Here is an 18119-nt window from a genome sequence, read left to right as displayed (position 1 = left end):
AACATCCACCTGAAAAAAGGAATGGAATGGTGGGACTATTGTTCCACCCAGTGGACAAATTGTGCAAATACAAAATGAGATGTGGCTGTTCCCAATGCAGTGCTTAGATAATTATTTTAAAAGGGCCCAAGGGGCTTCACAGGAGCAGTAGCAATTAGAATTTGACCCAAAGACATTAGGAGATATAGACTAAGGTAAAGGAGCATTTTTTTTTTTTTTTTAAAACGCAGTTTTGGGGAGGGAATGCCAGAATTCAAACTTGCAGCTGTAGGCTGTTTAAGTACAGGAATGCAGAAGTGGTCAGAATTGGAATAGTACAGAGATCTTGGAAGGTGGAGGAGGCAATGGAGGAATTTGAAACTAGCATACGAATCAAAAGAAAAAGCGCGGAATTGGCAGACTGGTGGTACTTTGGGTCATCGAGGAGAGGGGCAATGGGGAAGGAGAGTTCAGATGAGCTTGTTTATGGAACATGAGAAAACGGAAATGTGAGCAAAAAAAGTGAATTAGGGTTTCAGGAGCAAATAAAAGGCAAAGTTGAGCCGAGGCAAGGGGAAAAACAGATGATGCCATCAAGGTGGATGCTGACCGTCCTTGGGCCCATATTCAGAATGTGCCTTTAAGCAGAGGAATCAAGCTGAAGCATCCCATTTGTTAGGACATAATGTTCCTGGGTTTTGTATTTGAGAGGTGAAACAGATTAGTCGGCATCGAGTGGATCTTAGGAACCAGTTTTAGAGGAAGTCAGTTCAATTGGCTAACTGGCAACCGGCGGTTTGGCCAGGGACAGTGCCCTGCCTGACAACAGTCAGTGATTGGTTCCTGCATGATGCTTTTTGAGATAACTGGACAGAAGTATTCGACCTTAGAACAGTCTCTCTCGCTGCTGAAGTAAACTGCTTTATTTCTCTTAAACCAGCAAGTGCCTGGTACATTTCCTGTAAACATGAAATAATCCTGAATACAGAGAAAGTAGTCAATCTTGACAGAGAAAAAACATCAAGCCTAGAAAGAAGTACCAAAATGAAAGTTTACTCCAGAAAGACTTCAACTGAAAGTCATCCTAGTGCAAAGATTCTTTATCAAAGAACCGTACAGCATAGGAACAGGCCCTTCAGCCCTCCAAGCCTGCGCCAATCACGTGTCCTATCTAGACCGACCACCTGTCTCCTTCTATACCCAGTCTGTTCATGTGCCTCTCCAGATAAGTCTTAAAGACGGCTAACATATCTGCCTCAACCACCTCACCATAATTTTATAAACTATCAGATCACCCCTCAGCCTCCGTTTTTCCAGGGAGAACAATCCCAGGTTATTCAATCTCTCCTCATAGCTAACACCCTCCATACCAGGCAATATCCTGGTAAACCTTTTCTGTACTCTCTCCAAAGCCTCCACATCCTTCTGGTAATGTGGTGAGCAGAATTGGACAAGTATTCCAAATGTGGCCTAACCAACCTTCTATATAACTAACATAATTTGCGAACTTTTATCCTTGACACACCTGTCAGAGTAAGTAGTTTAAATCCTGCCAGTGGCCAGGGACAGCAGGGTGACTGCAAGTCAAGCAGGTAAAGGGAACCAGCAGTCAGGAACTCAGGAGCCTCAGCCCTTGACCCTGTCCAACAGGTATGAGGCACTTGCTCCCTGTGTGGATGGTGAACAGGGCTGCAGGAAGGATGAGTCAGCTGATCAAGGCACCATGGTTCAGCAGGCCATTCAAGGGGAGGGAGTAAATAGGCAAGTTGTAGTTGTAGGGGATTCTATTATCAGGGGGATAGATAGTATCCTTTGTGTGCAGGATAAAGAGTCCCGCATGGTATGTTGCCTGCCCGGTGCCAGGGTGCGGGACATCTCTGACCAGCTTGAAAGGATACTGGAGAGGGAGGGGGAGGATCCAGTTGTTGTGGTCCATGTCGGTACCAACAACATAGGCAAGTCTAGACAAGAAGACCTGTTTAGAGATTATAAAGAGCTAGGATTCAAATTAAAAAAACAAATCCTCAAGGGTCATAATCTCCGGATTACTGCCCGAGCCACGTGCAAATTGGCATAGGGAGGCAAGAATAAGGGAAGTTAACACGTGGCTGAAAGAGTGGTGTGGGAAAGAGGGGTTCCTTTTCATGGGACACTGGCATCAGTTTTGGGACAGGGTGGAACTATACCGTTGGAATGGTCTCCACCTGAACCGAGCTGGGACCAGTGTTCTGGCAAAAAGAGTAAATAGGGTGGTCAATAGGACTTTAAACTAGAGATTGGGGCGGGAAGGGAAAGTCAGGGAACCAAGAGGTGAAGTAATCAGTGGGAAGCGTAGCTGCTTAGGAATACAAAAAAAGCACGAAAAAGACAGAACTCAGGAGAGGTTACGATAGTCCCCATCCCACAAAATATGACAGTGTATGGAAAGGCTCAGTAAACCAAGGTCCACCACACCAAGAAAACAAAAAGGGACGGTCAATAGAGAATTAAAGGTGCTATATTTAAATGCGCGCAGTGTACGGAACAAGGTAGATGAGCTTGTGGCCCAGATTGTGACTGGCAGGTATGATGTGGTAGGCATCACAGAGACATGGTTGCAGGGGGTTCAGGACTGGCATTTAAACATCCAGGGATTCACAACCTATCGCAAAGACAGAGAGGTGGGCAGAGGGGGTGGAGTTGCTTTGTTAATTAGGAATGAAATTAAATCAATAGCACTAAACGACATAAGGTCAGATGATGTGGAGTCTGTGTGGGTAGAGGTGAGGAACCACAAAGGCTAAAAAACCATAATGGGAGTTATGTACAGGCCTCCTAACAGTGGTCAGGACCAGGGGCACAAAATGCACCACGAAATAGAAAGTGCATGTCAGAAAGGCAAGGTCACAGTGATCATGGGGGACTTCAATATGCAGGTGGACTGGGTAAATCATGCTGCCAGTGGACCCAAGGAAAGGGAATTCATTGAATGTTTACAGGAGGGCTTTTTGGAACAGCTCGTGATGAAGCCCACAAGGGAATAGGCCATTCTGGACTAAGTGTTATGTAATGAGCCAGACTTGATTAAAGATCTTAAAGTAAGGGAACACTTAGGAGGCAGTGATCATAATATGGTAGAATTCAATCGCCAATTTGAAAGAAAAAAGGTAGAGTCAGATGTAAAGGTGTTACAGTTAAATAAAGGTAACTACAGGGGCATGAGGGAGGAACTGACCAAAATCGACTGGGAGCAGAGCCTAGTGGGAAAGACAGTAGAATAGCAATGGCAGGAGTTTCTGGGAGTAATTGAGGACACAGTACAGACGTTCATCCCAAAGAAAAGAAAGGTTATCAGAGGGGGGGGGATTAGGCAGCCATGGCTGACAAAGAAAGTCAGGGAATGCATCAAAGCAAAAGAGAAAGCCTATAATGTGGCAAAGAGTAGTGGGAAGTCAGAAGATTGGAAAGGCTACAAAAACAGAGGATAACAAAGAGAAATAAGGAAAGAGGACCAATTATGAAGGTAGGCTAGCCAGTAACATTAGGAATGATAGTAAAAGTTTCTTTAAATACATTAAAAACAAACGGGAGGCAAAAGTAGACATTGGGAATCTAGTGATGGGAGACAAGGAAATAGCTGAGAAACTAAAGTAGTACTTTGCGTCAGTCTTCACAGTAGAAGACATGAGTAATATTCCACCAATTCAGGAGAGTCAGGGGGCAGACTTGAATATGGTAGCCATCACAAAGGAGAAAGTGAGAGAGAAACTAAGAGGTCTAAAAATTGATAAATCTCCGGGCCCAGATGGGCTACATCCTAGAGTTCTAAAGGAGATAGCTGAAGAAATAGTGGAGGCGTCAGTTATGATCTTTCAAAAGTCACTGGAGTCAGGGAAAGTCCCAGAGGATTGGAAAATCGCTGTTGTAACCCCACTGTTCAAGGGAACAAGGAAAAAGATGGAAAATTATAGTCCAATTAGCCTAACCTCGGTTGTTGGCAAGATTCTAGAATCCATTGTTAAGGATGAGATTTCTAAATTCTTGGAAGTGCAGGGTCGGATTAGGACAAGTCAGCATGGATTTAGTAAGGGGAGGTCGTGCCTGACAAACCAGTTAGTTCTTTGAAGAGATAACAAATAGGTTAGACCAAGGAGAGCCAATGGATGTTATCTATCTTGACTTCCAAAAGGCCTTTGATAAGGTGCCTCACGGGAGACTGCTGAGTAAACTAAGGGCCCATGGTATTTGAGGCAAGGTACTAACATGGATTGACGATTGGCTGTCAGGCAGAAGGCAGAGAGTTGGGATAAAAGGTTCTTTTTTGGAATGGCAACCGGTGATGAGTGGTGTCCCGCAGGGCTCAGTGTTGGGGCCACAGCTGTTCTGTATATAGTAACGATCTAGATGATGGGACTGGGGGCATTCTGGCTAGGTTTGCCGATGATACAAAGATAGGTGGAGGGGCAGGTAGTATGGAGGAGGTGGGGAGGCTGCAGAAAGATTTAGACAGTTTAGGAGAGTGGTCCAAGAAATGGCTGATGAAATTCAACGTGGGCAAGTGCGAGGTCTTGCACTTTGGAAAAAAGAAGAGGCATGGACTATTTTCTAAACGGTGACAAAATTCATAATGCTGAAGTGCAAAGGGACTTGGGAGTCCTAGTCCAGGATTCTCTAAAGGTAAACTTGCAGGTTGAGTCCGTAATTAAGAAAGCAAATGCAATGTTGTCATTCATCTCAAGAGGCTTGTAATATAAAAGCAGGGATGTACTTCTGAAGCTTTATAAAGCATTAGTTAGGCCCCATTTAGAATACGGTGAGCAATTTTGGGCCCCACACCTCAGGAAGGACATACTGGCACTGGAGCGGGTCCAGCGGAGATTCACACGGATGATCCCAGGAATGGTAGGCCTAACATACGATGAACGTCTGAGGATCTTGGGATTATATTCATTGGAGTTTAGGAGGTTGAGGGGAGATCTAATAGAAACTTACACGATAATGAATGGCTTAGATAGGGTGGACGTAGGGAAGTTGTTTCCATTAGCAGGGGAGACGAGGACTCCGGGGCACAGCCTTAGAATAAAAGGGAGTCACTTTAGAACAGAGATGAGAAGAAATCTCTTCAGCCAGAGAGTGGTGGGTCTGTGGAATTCATTGCCACAGAGGGCGGTGGAGGCCGGGACGTTGAGTGTCTTTAAGACAGAAGTTGATAAATTCTTGACTTCGAGGAATTAAGGGCTATGGAGAGAGAGCGGGTAAATGGAGTTGAAATCAGCCATGATTGAATGGTGGAGTGGACTCAATGGGCCGAATGGCCTTACTGCCACTCCTATGACTTATGGTCTTAATATTTTCTTCACCTCAATTATAGAGAAAAAGAGTGGGGATAGTTGGAAGGGGATGGGGGGGGGGGAAGAAAAAGTTGGAAAATGATTAGATGGTCAGTTACATTTATCTGTCATCTAATTATAATACCGTACATAATAAAAAAGGTTATTTGTGTTAAAGTTACAAACTTGGTGACTGCAGTTTATGGGCTCAGCCAAGGCCTGCAGATATTTTAGAACAGCATCTAATTTCACTTGTGTTACAACTCCAGTCAAGAGGGGCTGAAATTGACTGCACGCTAGCCCAGTGTGACGTGACAATTTTTAAAGGCAGCAATTAACAGAAGTATGACAGCAGGAAGTAAAGTTGTGCGCACTAAGTGCACTTCCCTCCCCAGCTTCTTTTGCTGCCGGGTTGCTATCCTCATCTCAGTGGCTATTACATTAGAGCGTTCCACTTTTGCAGCTGGTCCTAATGTCATAAAGCCACATCCTGTAAAAGGGATGGTGCTATGAATATCTAATTTTAATAATTTACATGTTTTAAGGGTACAAATTTGGCGATTGACATTTTTAAACCTAAAAAAGTTAACTGAAAACACCTGGTGAGAAGCTGGTAAACAATTGAGACAGGGCGGGATTCTCCCAGCCCAAGGTCAGGCCGGAGAATGCCCGCAGCAGGACCTCTCGCTCCCCAGGCCTATTTTCTTATGCGCCGGTCCCTGAACTTCTGCACCATGTTGCGTCGGGGCCGGCACATTGAGTGAGGCCACCACGCATGCGCAGGTCAGCGCTGGCGCCACTGAGCACGCACAGGTCCCACGGTGCACAGTTCACACTAGGATGGGAGGCTGGAGTGGCGTGAACCGCTCCAGCGCCATGCTGGCCCCCTGTAGGGGCCAGAATCAGTACGCCCAGCAGCCCGTTCACACCGTCGTGAAACGTGATGGCGTGGACACACTGGCCGCTGAATGGGAGAATCCCACCCAGAAACTCTGCCAGGAGCTGCAGAACAGTAATGGAGGAATATCCGAAACCAAGGATATTTTCTGATTTGAAGTGACTAAGCAAGAAAGCAGTGACGCTAGTGTTTGAACTGGAGAGCCCACAACACAGATGCCAAACTCAGGAAATCTCATACCTCAGAGAATAGCAGGAAAACTGAGTATCAAAGTGAATGACTGAGAAATGTGGCATACCCAGGTTTGGCACAGAAGTGAAGGACCCCTCAAGATCCTGTGAAGTAAAGGGAAACCCTTGGCAAGGAAACAAAAGTAGACCTGGACGTGTTTGGTTAAGACTTTTGGGTTCAAAGAATATTTATAAAGTAAAGTATACTAGTAAGTTAGTAATACAGGCTTCAGGGGCTTCCGGGTGCGGCGATGACCAGCTAAGTCGCACGTTTCGGCAGCTCCCGGTGGAACGGACGTTTGGGCTCTTAATAGGAGCCCCAACGGCAATTTTAACGGCAAATAACACTGTGCGGTAATCCAGAAGGGAATCCCCTTGGACACAGATGTAAAAAAGAGGAAAGTAGCCAGATTGCAGTGGATCCTCAAGAGCAGCGGCCAGGAAGGCAGGCACAAAGCAAGATGGCGTCGGAAGGAGGCAGTTCAATATGGGGTCCTGACCAACCAGAGTTCCTGCGGCGTTGCGTGGTAGAACTCAAAGGAGATGAAGAAGGAGCTGTTGGCCCCAATATTACAAGCGATTTGAGGGGCTAAAGGAAGAGCAAAAGACTTCGGGTCGTGAAGGCAAAGGCTGCTGAGAATGAGGACGACATACAGGGCCTGGTGGTGAAAACGGAGATGCACGAGGCACAACACAAAAAGGTGTGGAAAGGCTGGAGAACAATGCGAGGAGGAAGAACTTAAGGATTCTTGGTCTTCCCGAACATGCAGAAGGGGCGGACGTCGGGGCATATGTGAACACAATGCTGCATTCGTTAATGGGATCGGAGGCCCCGACGGGTCCGCTGGAGGTGGAGGGAGCCTATCGAGTTATGGCGCGAAGACCATGGCGCGAAGGCTGGAGAAATTCCTCGAGCAACAGTTGTGAGATTTCTCCGATACAAGGACAGAGAGATGGTCCTCAGATGGGCCAAGAAAACTCGGAACAGTAGGTGGGAGAACGCGGTGATCCGCGTGTATCAAGACTGGAGTGCGGAGGTGGCGAGAAGGAGGGCAAGCTTTAATCGGGCCAAGGCAGTGTTGCATAAAAGGAAGGTCAAATTCGGAATGTTGCAACTGGCAAGACTGTGGGTCACACATGCAGGGAAACACCACTATTTCGAAATGGCAGACGAAGCGTGGACATTTATTGTCGAGGAGGAGCTGGAGTGTGCGGGCCAGAAAAAGAACGTTTGGGACAAAAGCGGGGGGGGGGGGGGGGTGAATTTGTGGGATGAAGGGGGGGGGGGGGGGGGGGGGGGAGAAAAGAGAAGACTTCCCAGATTGTTAAACCTGCGACCCTGTAACTTCTCTCTTCCCCATGTCGTGGGGGAGGGAGGATGAGGAGCTATGGGCGACGGCCATTGGGGGCGGGGCCAAAAGGGGAAGCGCGGGCATGTGTTCCCGCTCTATGGTAATCATGGCGGGAACAGGGAAGCAGGAAGGAGGGGGCCTCGCAGTGTGAGCCGAGGTCACGGGGGGAAGCCGAGGTCGGCCAGAGTTTGCTGTCTTCTGGGAGTAACATGGGGGTGTAATTATGCTAGCTTGGGATCTAGCGGGGGGGGGGGGGGGGGGGGGGGGGGTTAACTGGGTTGCTGCTGCTGGGGAGAAGGGGGAGCTGGTATGGGAGGGCACCGCCTGGTGGGAGATACAGCTATGTGGGAACCGGGTGAGGAGCTGGATTGAAAAAGGAAATGGCTAGTCGTCAGGGGGGGGGGGGGAAGAAGAGAGAGAGAGGTGGTAAAGAGCCCCCCAACCCGGTTGATCACGTGGAATGAGAGAGGGCTGAACGGGCCGATTAAGAGGGCACGGGTACTCGCACACCTAAAGAAACTTAAGGCAGATGTGGTTATGCTTCAGGAGACGCATCTGAAGCTGACAGACCAGGTTAGACTTCGCAAAGGATGGGTGGGGCAGGTGTTTCATTCGGGGCTAGATGCAAAAAAACAGGGGGGTGACCATACTAGTGGGGAAGCGGGTAATGTTTGAGGCAAAGACTATAGTGGCAGATAGTGGGGGCAGATACGTGATGGTGAGTGGCAAACTGCAAGGGGAGGCGGTGGTATTGGTGAACGTGTATGCCCCGAACTGGGATGATGCCAATTTTATGAGGCATATGTTAGGACGAATCCCAGACCTCGAAGTGGGGAAGTTGGTAATGGGTGGAGACTTTAATACAGTGCTGGACCCAGGGCTGGACAGATCGAGGTCCAGGACCGGAAGGAGGCCGGCTGCAGCTAGGGTGCTTAAGGATTTTATGGTGCAGATGGGAGGAGTAGATCCCTGGAGATTTAGTAGACCTAGGAGTAAGGAGTTTTTGTTTTTCTCCTATGTACATAAAGTATTTTCACGAATAGATTTTTTTGTTTTGGGAAGGGCACTGATCCCAAAGGTGACGGGGACGGAGTACACGGCTATAGCCATCTCGGATCATGCTCCACACTGGGTGGACCTGGAGATAGGGGAAGAAAAACAACAGCATCCACCCTGGAGAATGGACATGGGATTATTGGCAGATGAGGGGGTGTTTAAGGGTGAGGGGGTGTATTGAAAGGTACTTGGAAATTCATGATAATGGGGAGGTACAGGTGGGAGTGGTCTGGGAGGCACTGAAGGCAGTGGTTAGAGGGGAGCTGATATCTATTAGGGCACATAAGGGAAAGAAGGAGGGTAGGGAAAGGGAGCGGTTGTTGAAAGAACTGCTGAGGGTGGACAGACAATACACGGAGGCACCGGAGGAGGGACTATACAGGGAAAGGCAACATATAGAATTTGAATTGTTGACTACGGGTAAGGCAGAGGCACAATGGAGGAAGGCACAGGGTGTACAGTACGAATATGGGGAGAAGGCGAGTAGGTTGTTGGTCCACCAACTGAGGAAAAGGGGAGCAGCGAGGAAGATGGGGGGGTTGAGAGATGAGGGGGGGGAGATGGAGCGGGGAGCGGAGAGTGTTCAAGGCATTTTATGAAAGATTATATGAAGCGCAGCCCCCAGACGGGAAGGAGAGAATGATGCGCTTTCTGGATCAGCTGGGATTTCCCAAAGTGGAGGAGCAGGAGAGGGTGGGACTGGGAGCACAGATTGAGACGGAGGAAGTAGTGAAAGGGATTGGAAGCATGCAGGCGGGGAAGGCCCCGGGACCAGACGGATTCCCAGTTGAATTCTATAAGAAATATTTGGACTTGCTGGCCCCGCTACTGATGAGAACCTATAATGAGGCGAGGGAAAGGGGGCAGCTGGCCCCGACTATGTCAGAGGCAACGATATCGCTCCTCCTAAAGAAGGAAAAAGACCCGCTGCAATGCGGGTCATACAGGCCCATTTCCCTCCTGAATGTGGATGCTAAGATTCTGGCCAAGGTAATGGCAATGAGGATAGAGGATTGTGTCCTGGGGGTGGTCCATGAGGACCAAACTGGGTTTGTGAAGGGGAGACAGCTAAATACAAATATACGGAGGCTGCTACGGGGAATGATGCCCCCACCAGAGGGGGAAGCGGAGATAGTGGTGGCGATGGATGCCGAGAAAGCATTTGATAGAGTGGAGTGGGATTATTTGTGGGAGGTGTTGAGGAGATTTGGCTTTGGGGACGGGTATATCAGGTGGATACAGTTGCTGTATAGTCCCCGATGACGAGCGCGGTCACGAATGGACGGGGGTCTGACTATTTTCGGCTCCATAGAGGGACGAGGCAGGGATGTCCTCGTTATTGTTTGCACTGGCGATTGAACCCCTGGCCATGGCACTGAGGGGTTCCAGGAAGTGGAGGGGAGGACTTAAGGGGGGGGGTACACCGGGAATCTCTGTATGCGGATGATTGGTTGCTTATGTGGCGGACCCGGCGGTGGTGATGCCAGAGATAATGCGGATACTTGGAGAGTTTGGGGATTTCTCAGGGTATAAACTGAACATGGGGAAAAGTGAGCTATTTGTGGTGCATCCAGGGGAGCAGAGCAGAGAGTTAGAGGTTTTACCGTTGAGGAAGGTAACAAGGGACTTCCGGTACCTGGGGATCCAGATAGCCAAGAATTAAGGTACATTACATAGGCTTAATTTAACACGGTTGGTGGAACAGATGGAGGAGGACTTCAAGAGATGGGACATGGTATCCCTGTCATTGGCAGGTAGGGTGCAGGCGGTTAAAATGGTGCTTCTCCCGAGATTCCTTTTTGTGTTCCAGTGCCTCCCGGTGATCACGAAGGCTTTTTTCAAAAGAATGAAGAGCATTTTGAGTTGTGGGGGGGCCGGGAAGACCCAGAGAGTGAGGAGGGGATTCTTTAAGCGTAGTAGGGACAGGGGGGGGCTGGCACTACCGAGCCTCACTGAGTACTACTGGGCCACCAATGTTTCAATGGTGTGTAAGTGGATGGGAGAAGGGGAGGGAGCGGCGTGGAAGAGATTGGAGAGGGCGTCCTGCAGGGGGACTAGCCTGCAAGCAATGGTGACGGCGCCGTTGCCGTTCTCACCAAAGAAATACACCACAAGCCTGGTGGTGGTGGCTACATTGAAAATTTGGGGGCAGTGGATATGGCATAGGGGAGGGATGGGAGCTTCGGTGCGGTCCCCGATAAGAAACAATCATAGGTTTGTTCCGGGGAGAATGGATGGGGGATTGGGAGCATGGCAAAGAGCTGGGGTAGTACAATTAAGAGATCTATTTGTAGATGGGACGTTTGAGAGTCTGGGAGCGCTGACGGAGAAATATGGGTTGCCCCAAGGGAATGCATTTCGGGATTATGCAATTGAGGGCGTTTGCAAGGCAACAGGTGAGGGAATTCCCGCAGCTCCCGACGCAGGAAGTGCAGGATAGAGTGATCTCAGAGACATGGGTGGGGGACGGTAAGGTGGCAGACATATACAGGGAGATGAGGGACGAGGGGGAGATCATGGTAGATGAGCTGAAAGGGAAATGGGAAGAACTGGGGGAGGAGATTGAGGAGGGGCTGTGGGCTGATGCCCTACGTAGGGTTAACTCATCGTCCTCGTGTGCCAGGCTAAGCCTGATACAATTTAAGGTGCTACACAGGGCACATATGACTGGAGCACGGCTTAGTAAATTTTTTGGGGTAGAGGATAGGTATGCGAGATGCTCGAGAGGCCCAGCGAATCACACCCACATGTTCTGGTCATGCCCGGCACTACAGGGGTTCTGGGTGGAGGTGGCAAAGGTGCTTTCGAAGGTGGTGGGGGTCCGGGTCGAACCAAGCTGGGGGTTGGCTATATTTGGGGTTGCACAAGAGCCAGGAGTGCAGGAGGAGAGAGAGGCTGACGTGTTGGCCTTTGCGTCCCTTGTAGCCCGGCGCAGGATATTGTTAATGTGGAAGGAAGCCAAACCCCCGGGTGTGGAGACCTGGATAGACGACATGGCAGCGTTTATAAAGTTAGAACAGATTAAGTTTGCATTAAGGGGTTCGGCTCAGGGGTTCACCAGGCGGTGGCAGCCGTTCGTCGATTACCTCACAGAAAGATAGAGGGAATGGAAAAGAAGTAGACAACAGCAGCAACCCAGGGGGGAGGAGGAGGAATCGGATGGACTCTCAGGGATGTTATTGTATATGTATTTGGTATATGTAATTGTATATTGGATTGTATTTTTGGAGAGTCTTTATTTTGGACAAGGCAGTTGCCATGTAGTTTTGTTTTTTGTTTATATATTATTTATTTATTTAAAACTAGCCACGGTTATTTATATTGCTTTATTGTTGTGTAAAAGAAACTCTACGTATTATGTTTGGCCAAAAAACTTGAATAAAATATATATATTTTAAAAAAGTAATACAGGCTTCAGCTTGCGAGAAACATTGAATCTCGTGACATCTTTCATTTCATAAACTTTGAATCTTGACATATTCTTGCATTTCATAACAGAATAAGAATTACTTAAAATTTACTCATCTCTGCCATTTCATAACAATAGTGACTTTTTCCACATTGTAATCCTGTTCACTGCTAAATGAGGCTTACCCACTAACTTGATAAGAATGATTTTTTTATGAAGGGCACAATTTATTTTTGTTTAATTAGCATCCTACTAGACCCTGCAGGGTGTCTCAGAAAAGGTCAAAACTCCACGACCATTAAAACAAAAACTAACGCACATTTTAGTCACTGCAAGTCTGGATCCTTTCAAGTAGTTTATTCATTTGAACCATTGGTGCTCAAGCTCTTAGTGCGGCATTAAAACCGATCCCGAAACCACAAGTGGCGATATTAAATGTTAATATTGCACTTACAACTGCAACAGAACAACTTCACTTCTTTTCCGAGGCAGAACAGCCCGTCCCACCATCACTTTCTCCTCACTGAACTCAATGGCAGGTTTATACAATTGACAGAAGTACTCCGCCTGCAACAGAAGTAAAATCAATGAATCACTTCTGAACAAACAACACTGCAACAACTTTGAACATTTGTCTATCAATAAAAGCACACGGGGAGGATAGAAACTTTTGCAGGGGTTTAATCAAGAATTCTGGGTAACAACACTTCAAGAAGGATCACAGAAAAAAAGATTCAGAATGGTTCCAGGAATGAGAAGCTTTCAGTAACATGGATGCTTTGGAAAAGCAGAGGCTGGTCTTCTTGGAGAAAAAAAAAGGTTGAATCTGAGCCAAAGTGACCCAGAAGCAACTGCTGGGTTTGTTTCAAGTTAGCCTTGGCCTACTGATTCCAGGGAAATGAGTGCAACATGCACTTCAATGTTCCTGGGTTAAGAGGAAAAGGTTGTCCAGGCAACTTTCCCATAATCACCATCCTTTGTGCTCCACATATGGATACCAATTGCTCAGAATTTAGTATCTACTGCAGTTTATCCCATGCCAATTTGTTTTCCTCTAATTCCTCATCATAATTACACTGGAAGTCACACCCTGTACTAAGTGTTCAAAGTCCAAATAGTGTTAACTGACACCAATCCTCAGATCCCCACACAAAATATACCATGCATACTTTATAGGTTATTTAACACCAGTGATCCCAGGCCTCAAAATGAACAGATTTTGTAAAACCAGAGTACAGTTCAGCAGGTATTTTTCACAATCTCAACATACAATTCAGCCCAGGACTCTCCGCTTTTGCTCCATGTGTTCGCCATTACAAAGACCACCTACTTCCAGCTCAATATTATCCACGTCTGCCCGACCCCCTCTGTTGTCACTCATACCTCAATTTTCCAGCCCAGTTTCACAGGGCTAAATAGCTGGCTTTTAAAGCAGACCAAGGCAGGTTCAATTCCCGTACCAGCCTCCCCAAACAGGCACCGGAATGTGGCAACTAGGGGCTTTTCACAGTAACTTCATTTGAAGCCTACTTGTGACAATAAGCGATTTTCATTTAAATTTCATTTCAATGCTCTGCTGCCTCAAATACCACTTGCTATCCAATACTCTTGGTGCCTTATAAGAAATCACTGCTCATCAGGGCCTCACTGACCAATATTCGTTCCTGGAAAGTGAGATATTTCTCCAAGAATTTGGTCACCCTTCCCAGTAACTCTTTTGGATGGAACCTTTTGGATTTTCTCTCATCAGTACCACAAAATTAGTTCAAATATCCTGTCAAGGACATATTTCAGTATTTTCCCAACTGCCTAAATGAAATGTTGGTACACATTAGGCTGCTCCAGCTATAGAAAGCCCTGGCCAGATCACACCTGATGTTCCACATGTTGTACTCAGTGTTCTGGCTACCAAGTCGTAGGAAGGATGTGTGTATTTGTGCACACACATGGTGTGTGTGTGTGGTGGGTGTGAGAGAGAGAGAGAGAGAGAGAGAGAGAGAGAGAGAGAGAGAGAGAGAGAGAGAGAGAGAGAGAGAGAGAGAGAGAGAGAGAGAGAGAGAGAGAGAGAGAGAGAGAGAGAGAGAGAGAGAGAGAGAGAGAGAGAGAGAGAGAGAGAGAGAGAGAGAGAGAGAGAGAGAGAGAGAGAGAGAGAGAGAAAGAGAGAGAGAAAGAGAGAGAGAGAAAGAAAGATTGTGGAATTATGCCTCAACACCAGGGACTTAGCTCGAAAGACAAAGTGATCCCTGCAATTTAGATGGTTATGGCATAATTTTAAAGTTTCAGATACAAGTGGAAAAATTGTTTCTTCCAATCTACACTTTCTGCCAGGTAGCAAAATGAGACACTAGGGAGCAAAGAGTCTAAAACTAAATTAGAGCCAGATCTTTCAGGAGTGGGATTGGATAATACTTGTACACACAAAAGACAGTGGCACAAGTTTGGAATTGTCATCCACAAAGAGTAATTGATGCTAGATCTTTTGCTAATTTTAAAACCAAGATTGACAATATTTTGTTAATCAAAAGGTATGTGGATACAGGGTAAATAGACTGGTGTCACAGGCCAACAATGAATTCACTGAATGGCAGACCAGGATTAAATGACCAAATCCTATTTTGGTGTCCCGGCCAGTAAATGAAGGACAAAAACCATTTCCAGAAATTGACCTGAAAACTAAGCTAGTAATGAATAAAGATATTGCCTTTATTCGAAATGGGACATTTCACAACAGACATCAAGGAGACATCTTCTCTAGGGCATCAACATACAGCTGTGACAAATAAAAAAAGGTTTGAGATTTCATCATGATACAAACTTAAAATCATTCAAGGGGAGGCAATGGCGTAGTGCTATTGTCACGACTTGTAATCCAGGTGCAGGGTAATGTTCTGGGGACCCAGGTTCAAATCCCACTACAGCAGAGGGTGAAATTGGAATTCAAAAAATCTGGAATGAAAAGTCTAATGATATCCATGAAACCATTGTTGATTGTCGTTTAAAACCCATCTGGAACGGTCAGATGAGGAACACTTGAGGACTCTGGGTTTGTACTCGTTAAGAGTTTAGAAGGACGAGTGGGAATCTTATTGAAACTTACAGAATACTGCGAGGCCTGGATAGAGTGGACATGGAGAGGATGTTTCCACTTGTAGGAAAAACTAGAAGCAGAGGACAACTCAGACTAAATGGACCATCCTTTAAAACAGAGATGGAGGAATTTCTTCAGCCAGAGGGTGGTGAATCTGTGGAACTCTTTGCTGCAGAAGGTTGTGGAGGCCAAATCACTGAGTGACTTCAAGACAGAGATAGATAGGTTCTTGATTAATAAGGGAATCAGGGGTTATGGGGAGAAGGCAGGAGAATGGGGATGAGAAAATATCAGCCATGATTGAATGGCAGAGCAGACTCAATGGGCCAAGTGGCCTAATTCAGCTCCTATGTCTTATGGTTCACGGTGTCCTTTAGGGTAGGAAATATGCCCTCCTTACCTAGTCTACATGTGACTCCAGAGCCACAGTAATGTGGTTGACTCTTAAAATGACTCCGGAATGGGCAATAAGTGCTGATCCAGCCAGTGACACCCACATACCATGAACGGAAACAATAATAATTCAAAATATACATCCAGCCAAATAAACGAACAGAATTGATGCACCCTGCAATCAAAAGAAAGCCAGGCCAGCAGCAGTGGAAATTGGGCGAATCCTTTGGTTCCTACCATGTCAAAGTAACTATTTAAAAAAAGACAGGTACATCGGAGACAAATTAAATATTCACTCTTCAAAAGCTACATTATAGAAAATCATGAAAAAAAAAAAAAGTGTTAATTCGGCACTTAAATTTCTAGAACCAAATCACATTGAAATGGAGGAGGATTACAACAACAATAAAGTTGTTTACCAGTTAACTCCAATGAGGGAATGCCACACAATAGGAAACTGTACCTTTTCTTTCGAAATGTTCAGTTTGCTTCCAATTATTTCAGCCATTTTCTGCCTACTGCCCCGTTTAGACGACATGGCAGTGAAACAATCCAATGCCTGGGGAAGAAAAAAAATCAAATCACGGCGTGTACTGATGTTTCACATGGCTGCAAAGCTCAATAAAGCCAAAAAATATCAGCAGAGGCAAATTACCAAGGTCACTATCAACTCAAATAAAATTCCACAGAACCCCATCTCGTGGATTTATTAGAAAAAGAAGCACTTGCGACATTGAGTGATAAAGAAGGTTATCTAGCACTCCCAGATTCCTCCAGGCAGAAAGCCACCCAGAGTGCCATTCTGGCATCCAATTCTTTCAGAAATGAATCTCAGCTTGTCACCTCCAACACACTTAACTGTAATTTGGAGCACATTTTGATAGCTGACAAGATCAGTTCTAATTTTACCACAAGTGCTATTAATGTGCTCCCATCCCTCATCAACAATTTAATATTGGCAATAGCTCATTTTTATTCAATTTTAGTTCCAGCTCGATTTAGGTTTCCCCTTGGGATAGCCAACCTTGTATGCCACCCAGAGGATCGCCCTTCACATCTCCTATCTGGGCTCAAAAATCAAAGATTTGTTTCAGTCTTTTATAAATACATGGGCAGGCATAACATTCATAATAGTCACAACTTCAGCTCACACAATTTTAAGCCCATGTTGATTACAAGTTAATAAAAGATTTTTAAAATACAGTCACAGGATGTGGGCATCACTGGCTGGGGCCAGCATTTATTGTCCATCCCTAATTGCCCTCAAGATTGGGAGCGGTCGTCTATGAACCGCTGCAGTCCATGCAGTGCAAGTATACCAGTGCTGTTGGGAGGTGTAAATAAATGTAGTTCCAAGTCAGGATGGCGAGTGGCATGGAGCGGAACTTGCAGGTGGTGGTGTTCCCATGTATCTACTACCTGGTCATTCGAAGTGGCGGGGTCAAAAAAAGTTACAACACAGGAACAGGCCCTTCGGCCCACCAAGCCTGCACCGAACTAGATTCCTCATTTAGACTTACTACTTATTGCTCAAACGATCTGTATCTCTCCATTCCCCACCCATTTAGGGGTCTATCAAGATAAATCTTAAACGTTGCCATCATACCTGCCTCTGCCACCTCCTCCACTGGTTCATAGGTTTGGAAGGTGCCCTTGAAGGAACTTAGGTGATCTACTGCAGTGCATCTGGTGGATGGTAGTGGTATCCCACAAGTGGTGGATGGGATGCCAATCAAGTGGCTTGCTTTTTCCTGAGCATCTGGAGTGTTGTTGGGGCTGCGCTCATTCAGGCAAGTGGAGAGTATTCCATCCAATTCCTGACTTGTGACATGAAGATGAGGGACAGGCTTTGAGGAGTCAGGACGCGAGTTATTTGCTGAAGAATTCACAGCTTTGGACCTTTAATAGCTATTGTATTTATATTGCTGGCCCCTTTCAGTTGTGTGTCAATGGTAACCCCAGAATGTTTTAGTGGGGGCTTCAGTAATGCCATGTATTGTGAAGGGGAGATGGTTCGATTCTCTCTTATTGGAGATGGTCATTGCCTGGAGGCCTGTGACCAGCGATGTGCCTCAGGAATCAGTGCTGGGTCCCGTTACTATATAATGACTTGGAAGAAAACAGAGGCAGCATGCTAGTAAATTTACAGATGACACCCAAGATTGGTGGCAGTGAATAGTGAATGTGGTTATATAAGATTGCAACAGGATCTTGACCAATTGAGCCAGTGGGCCAATGAATGGCAGATGGAGTTTAATTTGGATAAATGGGAGGTGATGCATTTTGGTAGATCAAATCAGGGCAGGACCTACTCAGTTTATGGTAGGGAGAATTACAGAACAAGTGATCTAGGAGGTACAGGTTCATAGCTCATTGAAAGTAGAGTTGCAGGTGGACAAGGTGGT

General features: G+C 46.4%; 1 protein-coding gene across 1 annotated transcript in view; it reads right to left on the bottom strand.

Moving 5' to 3' along the window:
- Positions 1-18119, bottom strand: part of mdn1 (midasin AAA ATPase 1) — a 239387-nt gene that overhangs the window by 195557 nt on the left and 25711 nt on the right. Inside the window, exons 12-13 of the mRNA XM_072499762.1 lie at positions 16178-16273; positions 12688-12800 (exon numbers count right to left, since the gene is read on the bottom strand). Of these exons, the coding sequence (XP_072355863.1) occupies positions 12688-12800; positions 16178-16273 (209 nt within the window). The remainder of the gene's footprint in view (positions 1-12687; positions 12801-16177; positions 16274-18119) is intronic.

The sequence above is a fragment of the Scyliorhinus torazame genome, chromosome 4, assembly GCF_047496885.1.
Source record: "Scyliorhinus torazame isolate Kashiwa2021f chromosome 4, sScyTor2.1, whole genome shotgun sequence".
Taxonomy (NCBI): Eukaryota; Metazoa; Chordata; class Chondrichthyes; order Carcharhiniformes; family Scyliorhinidae; genus Scyliorhinus; species Scyliorhinus torazame.
This window is presented reverse-complemented; position numbering and strand designations above follow the sequence as displayed.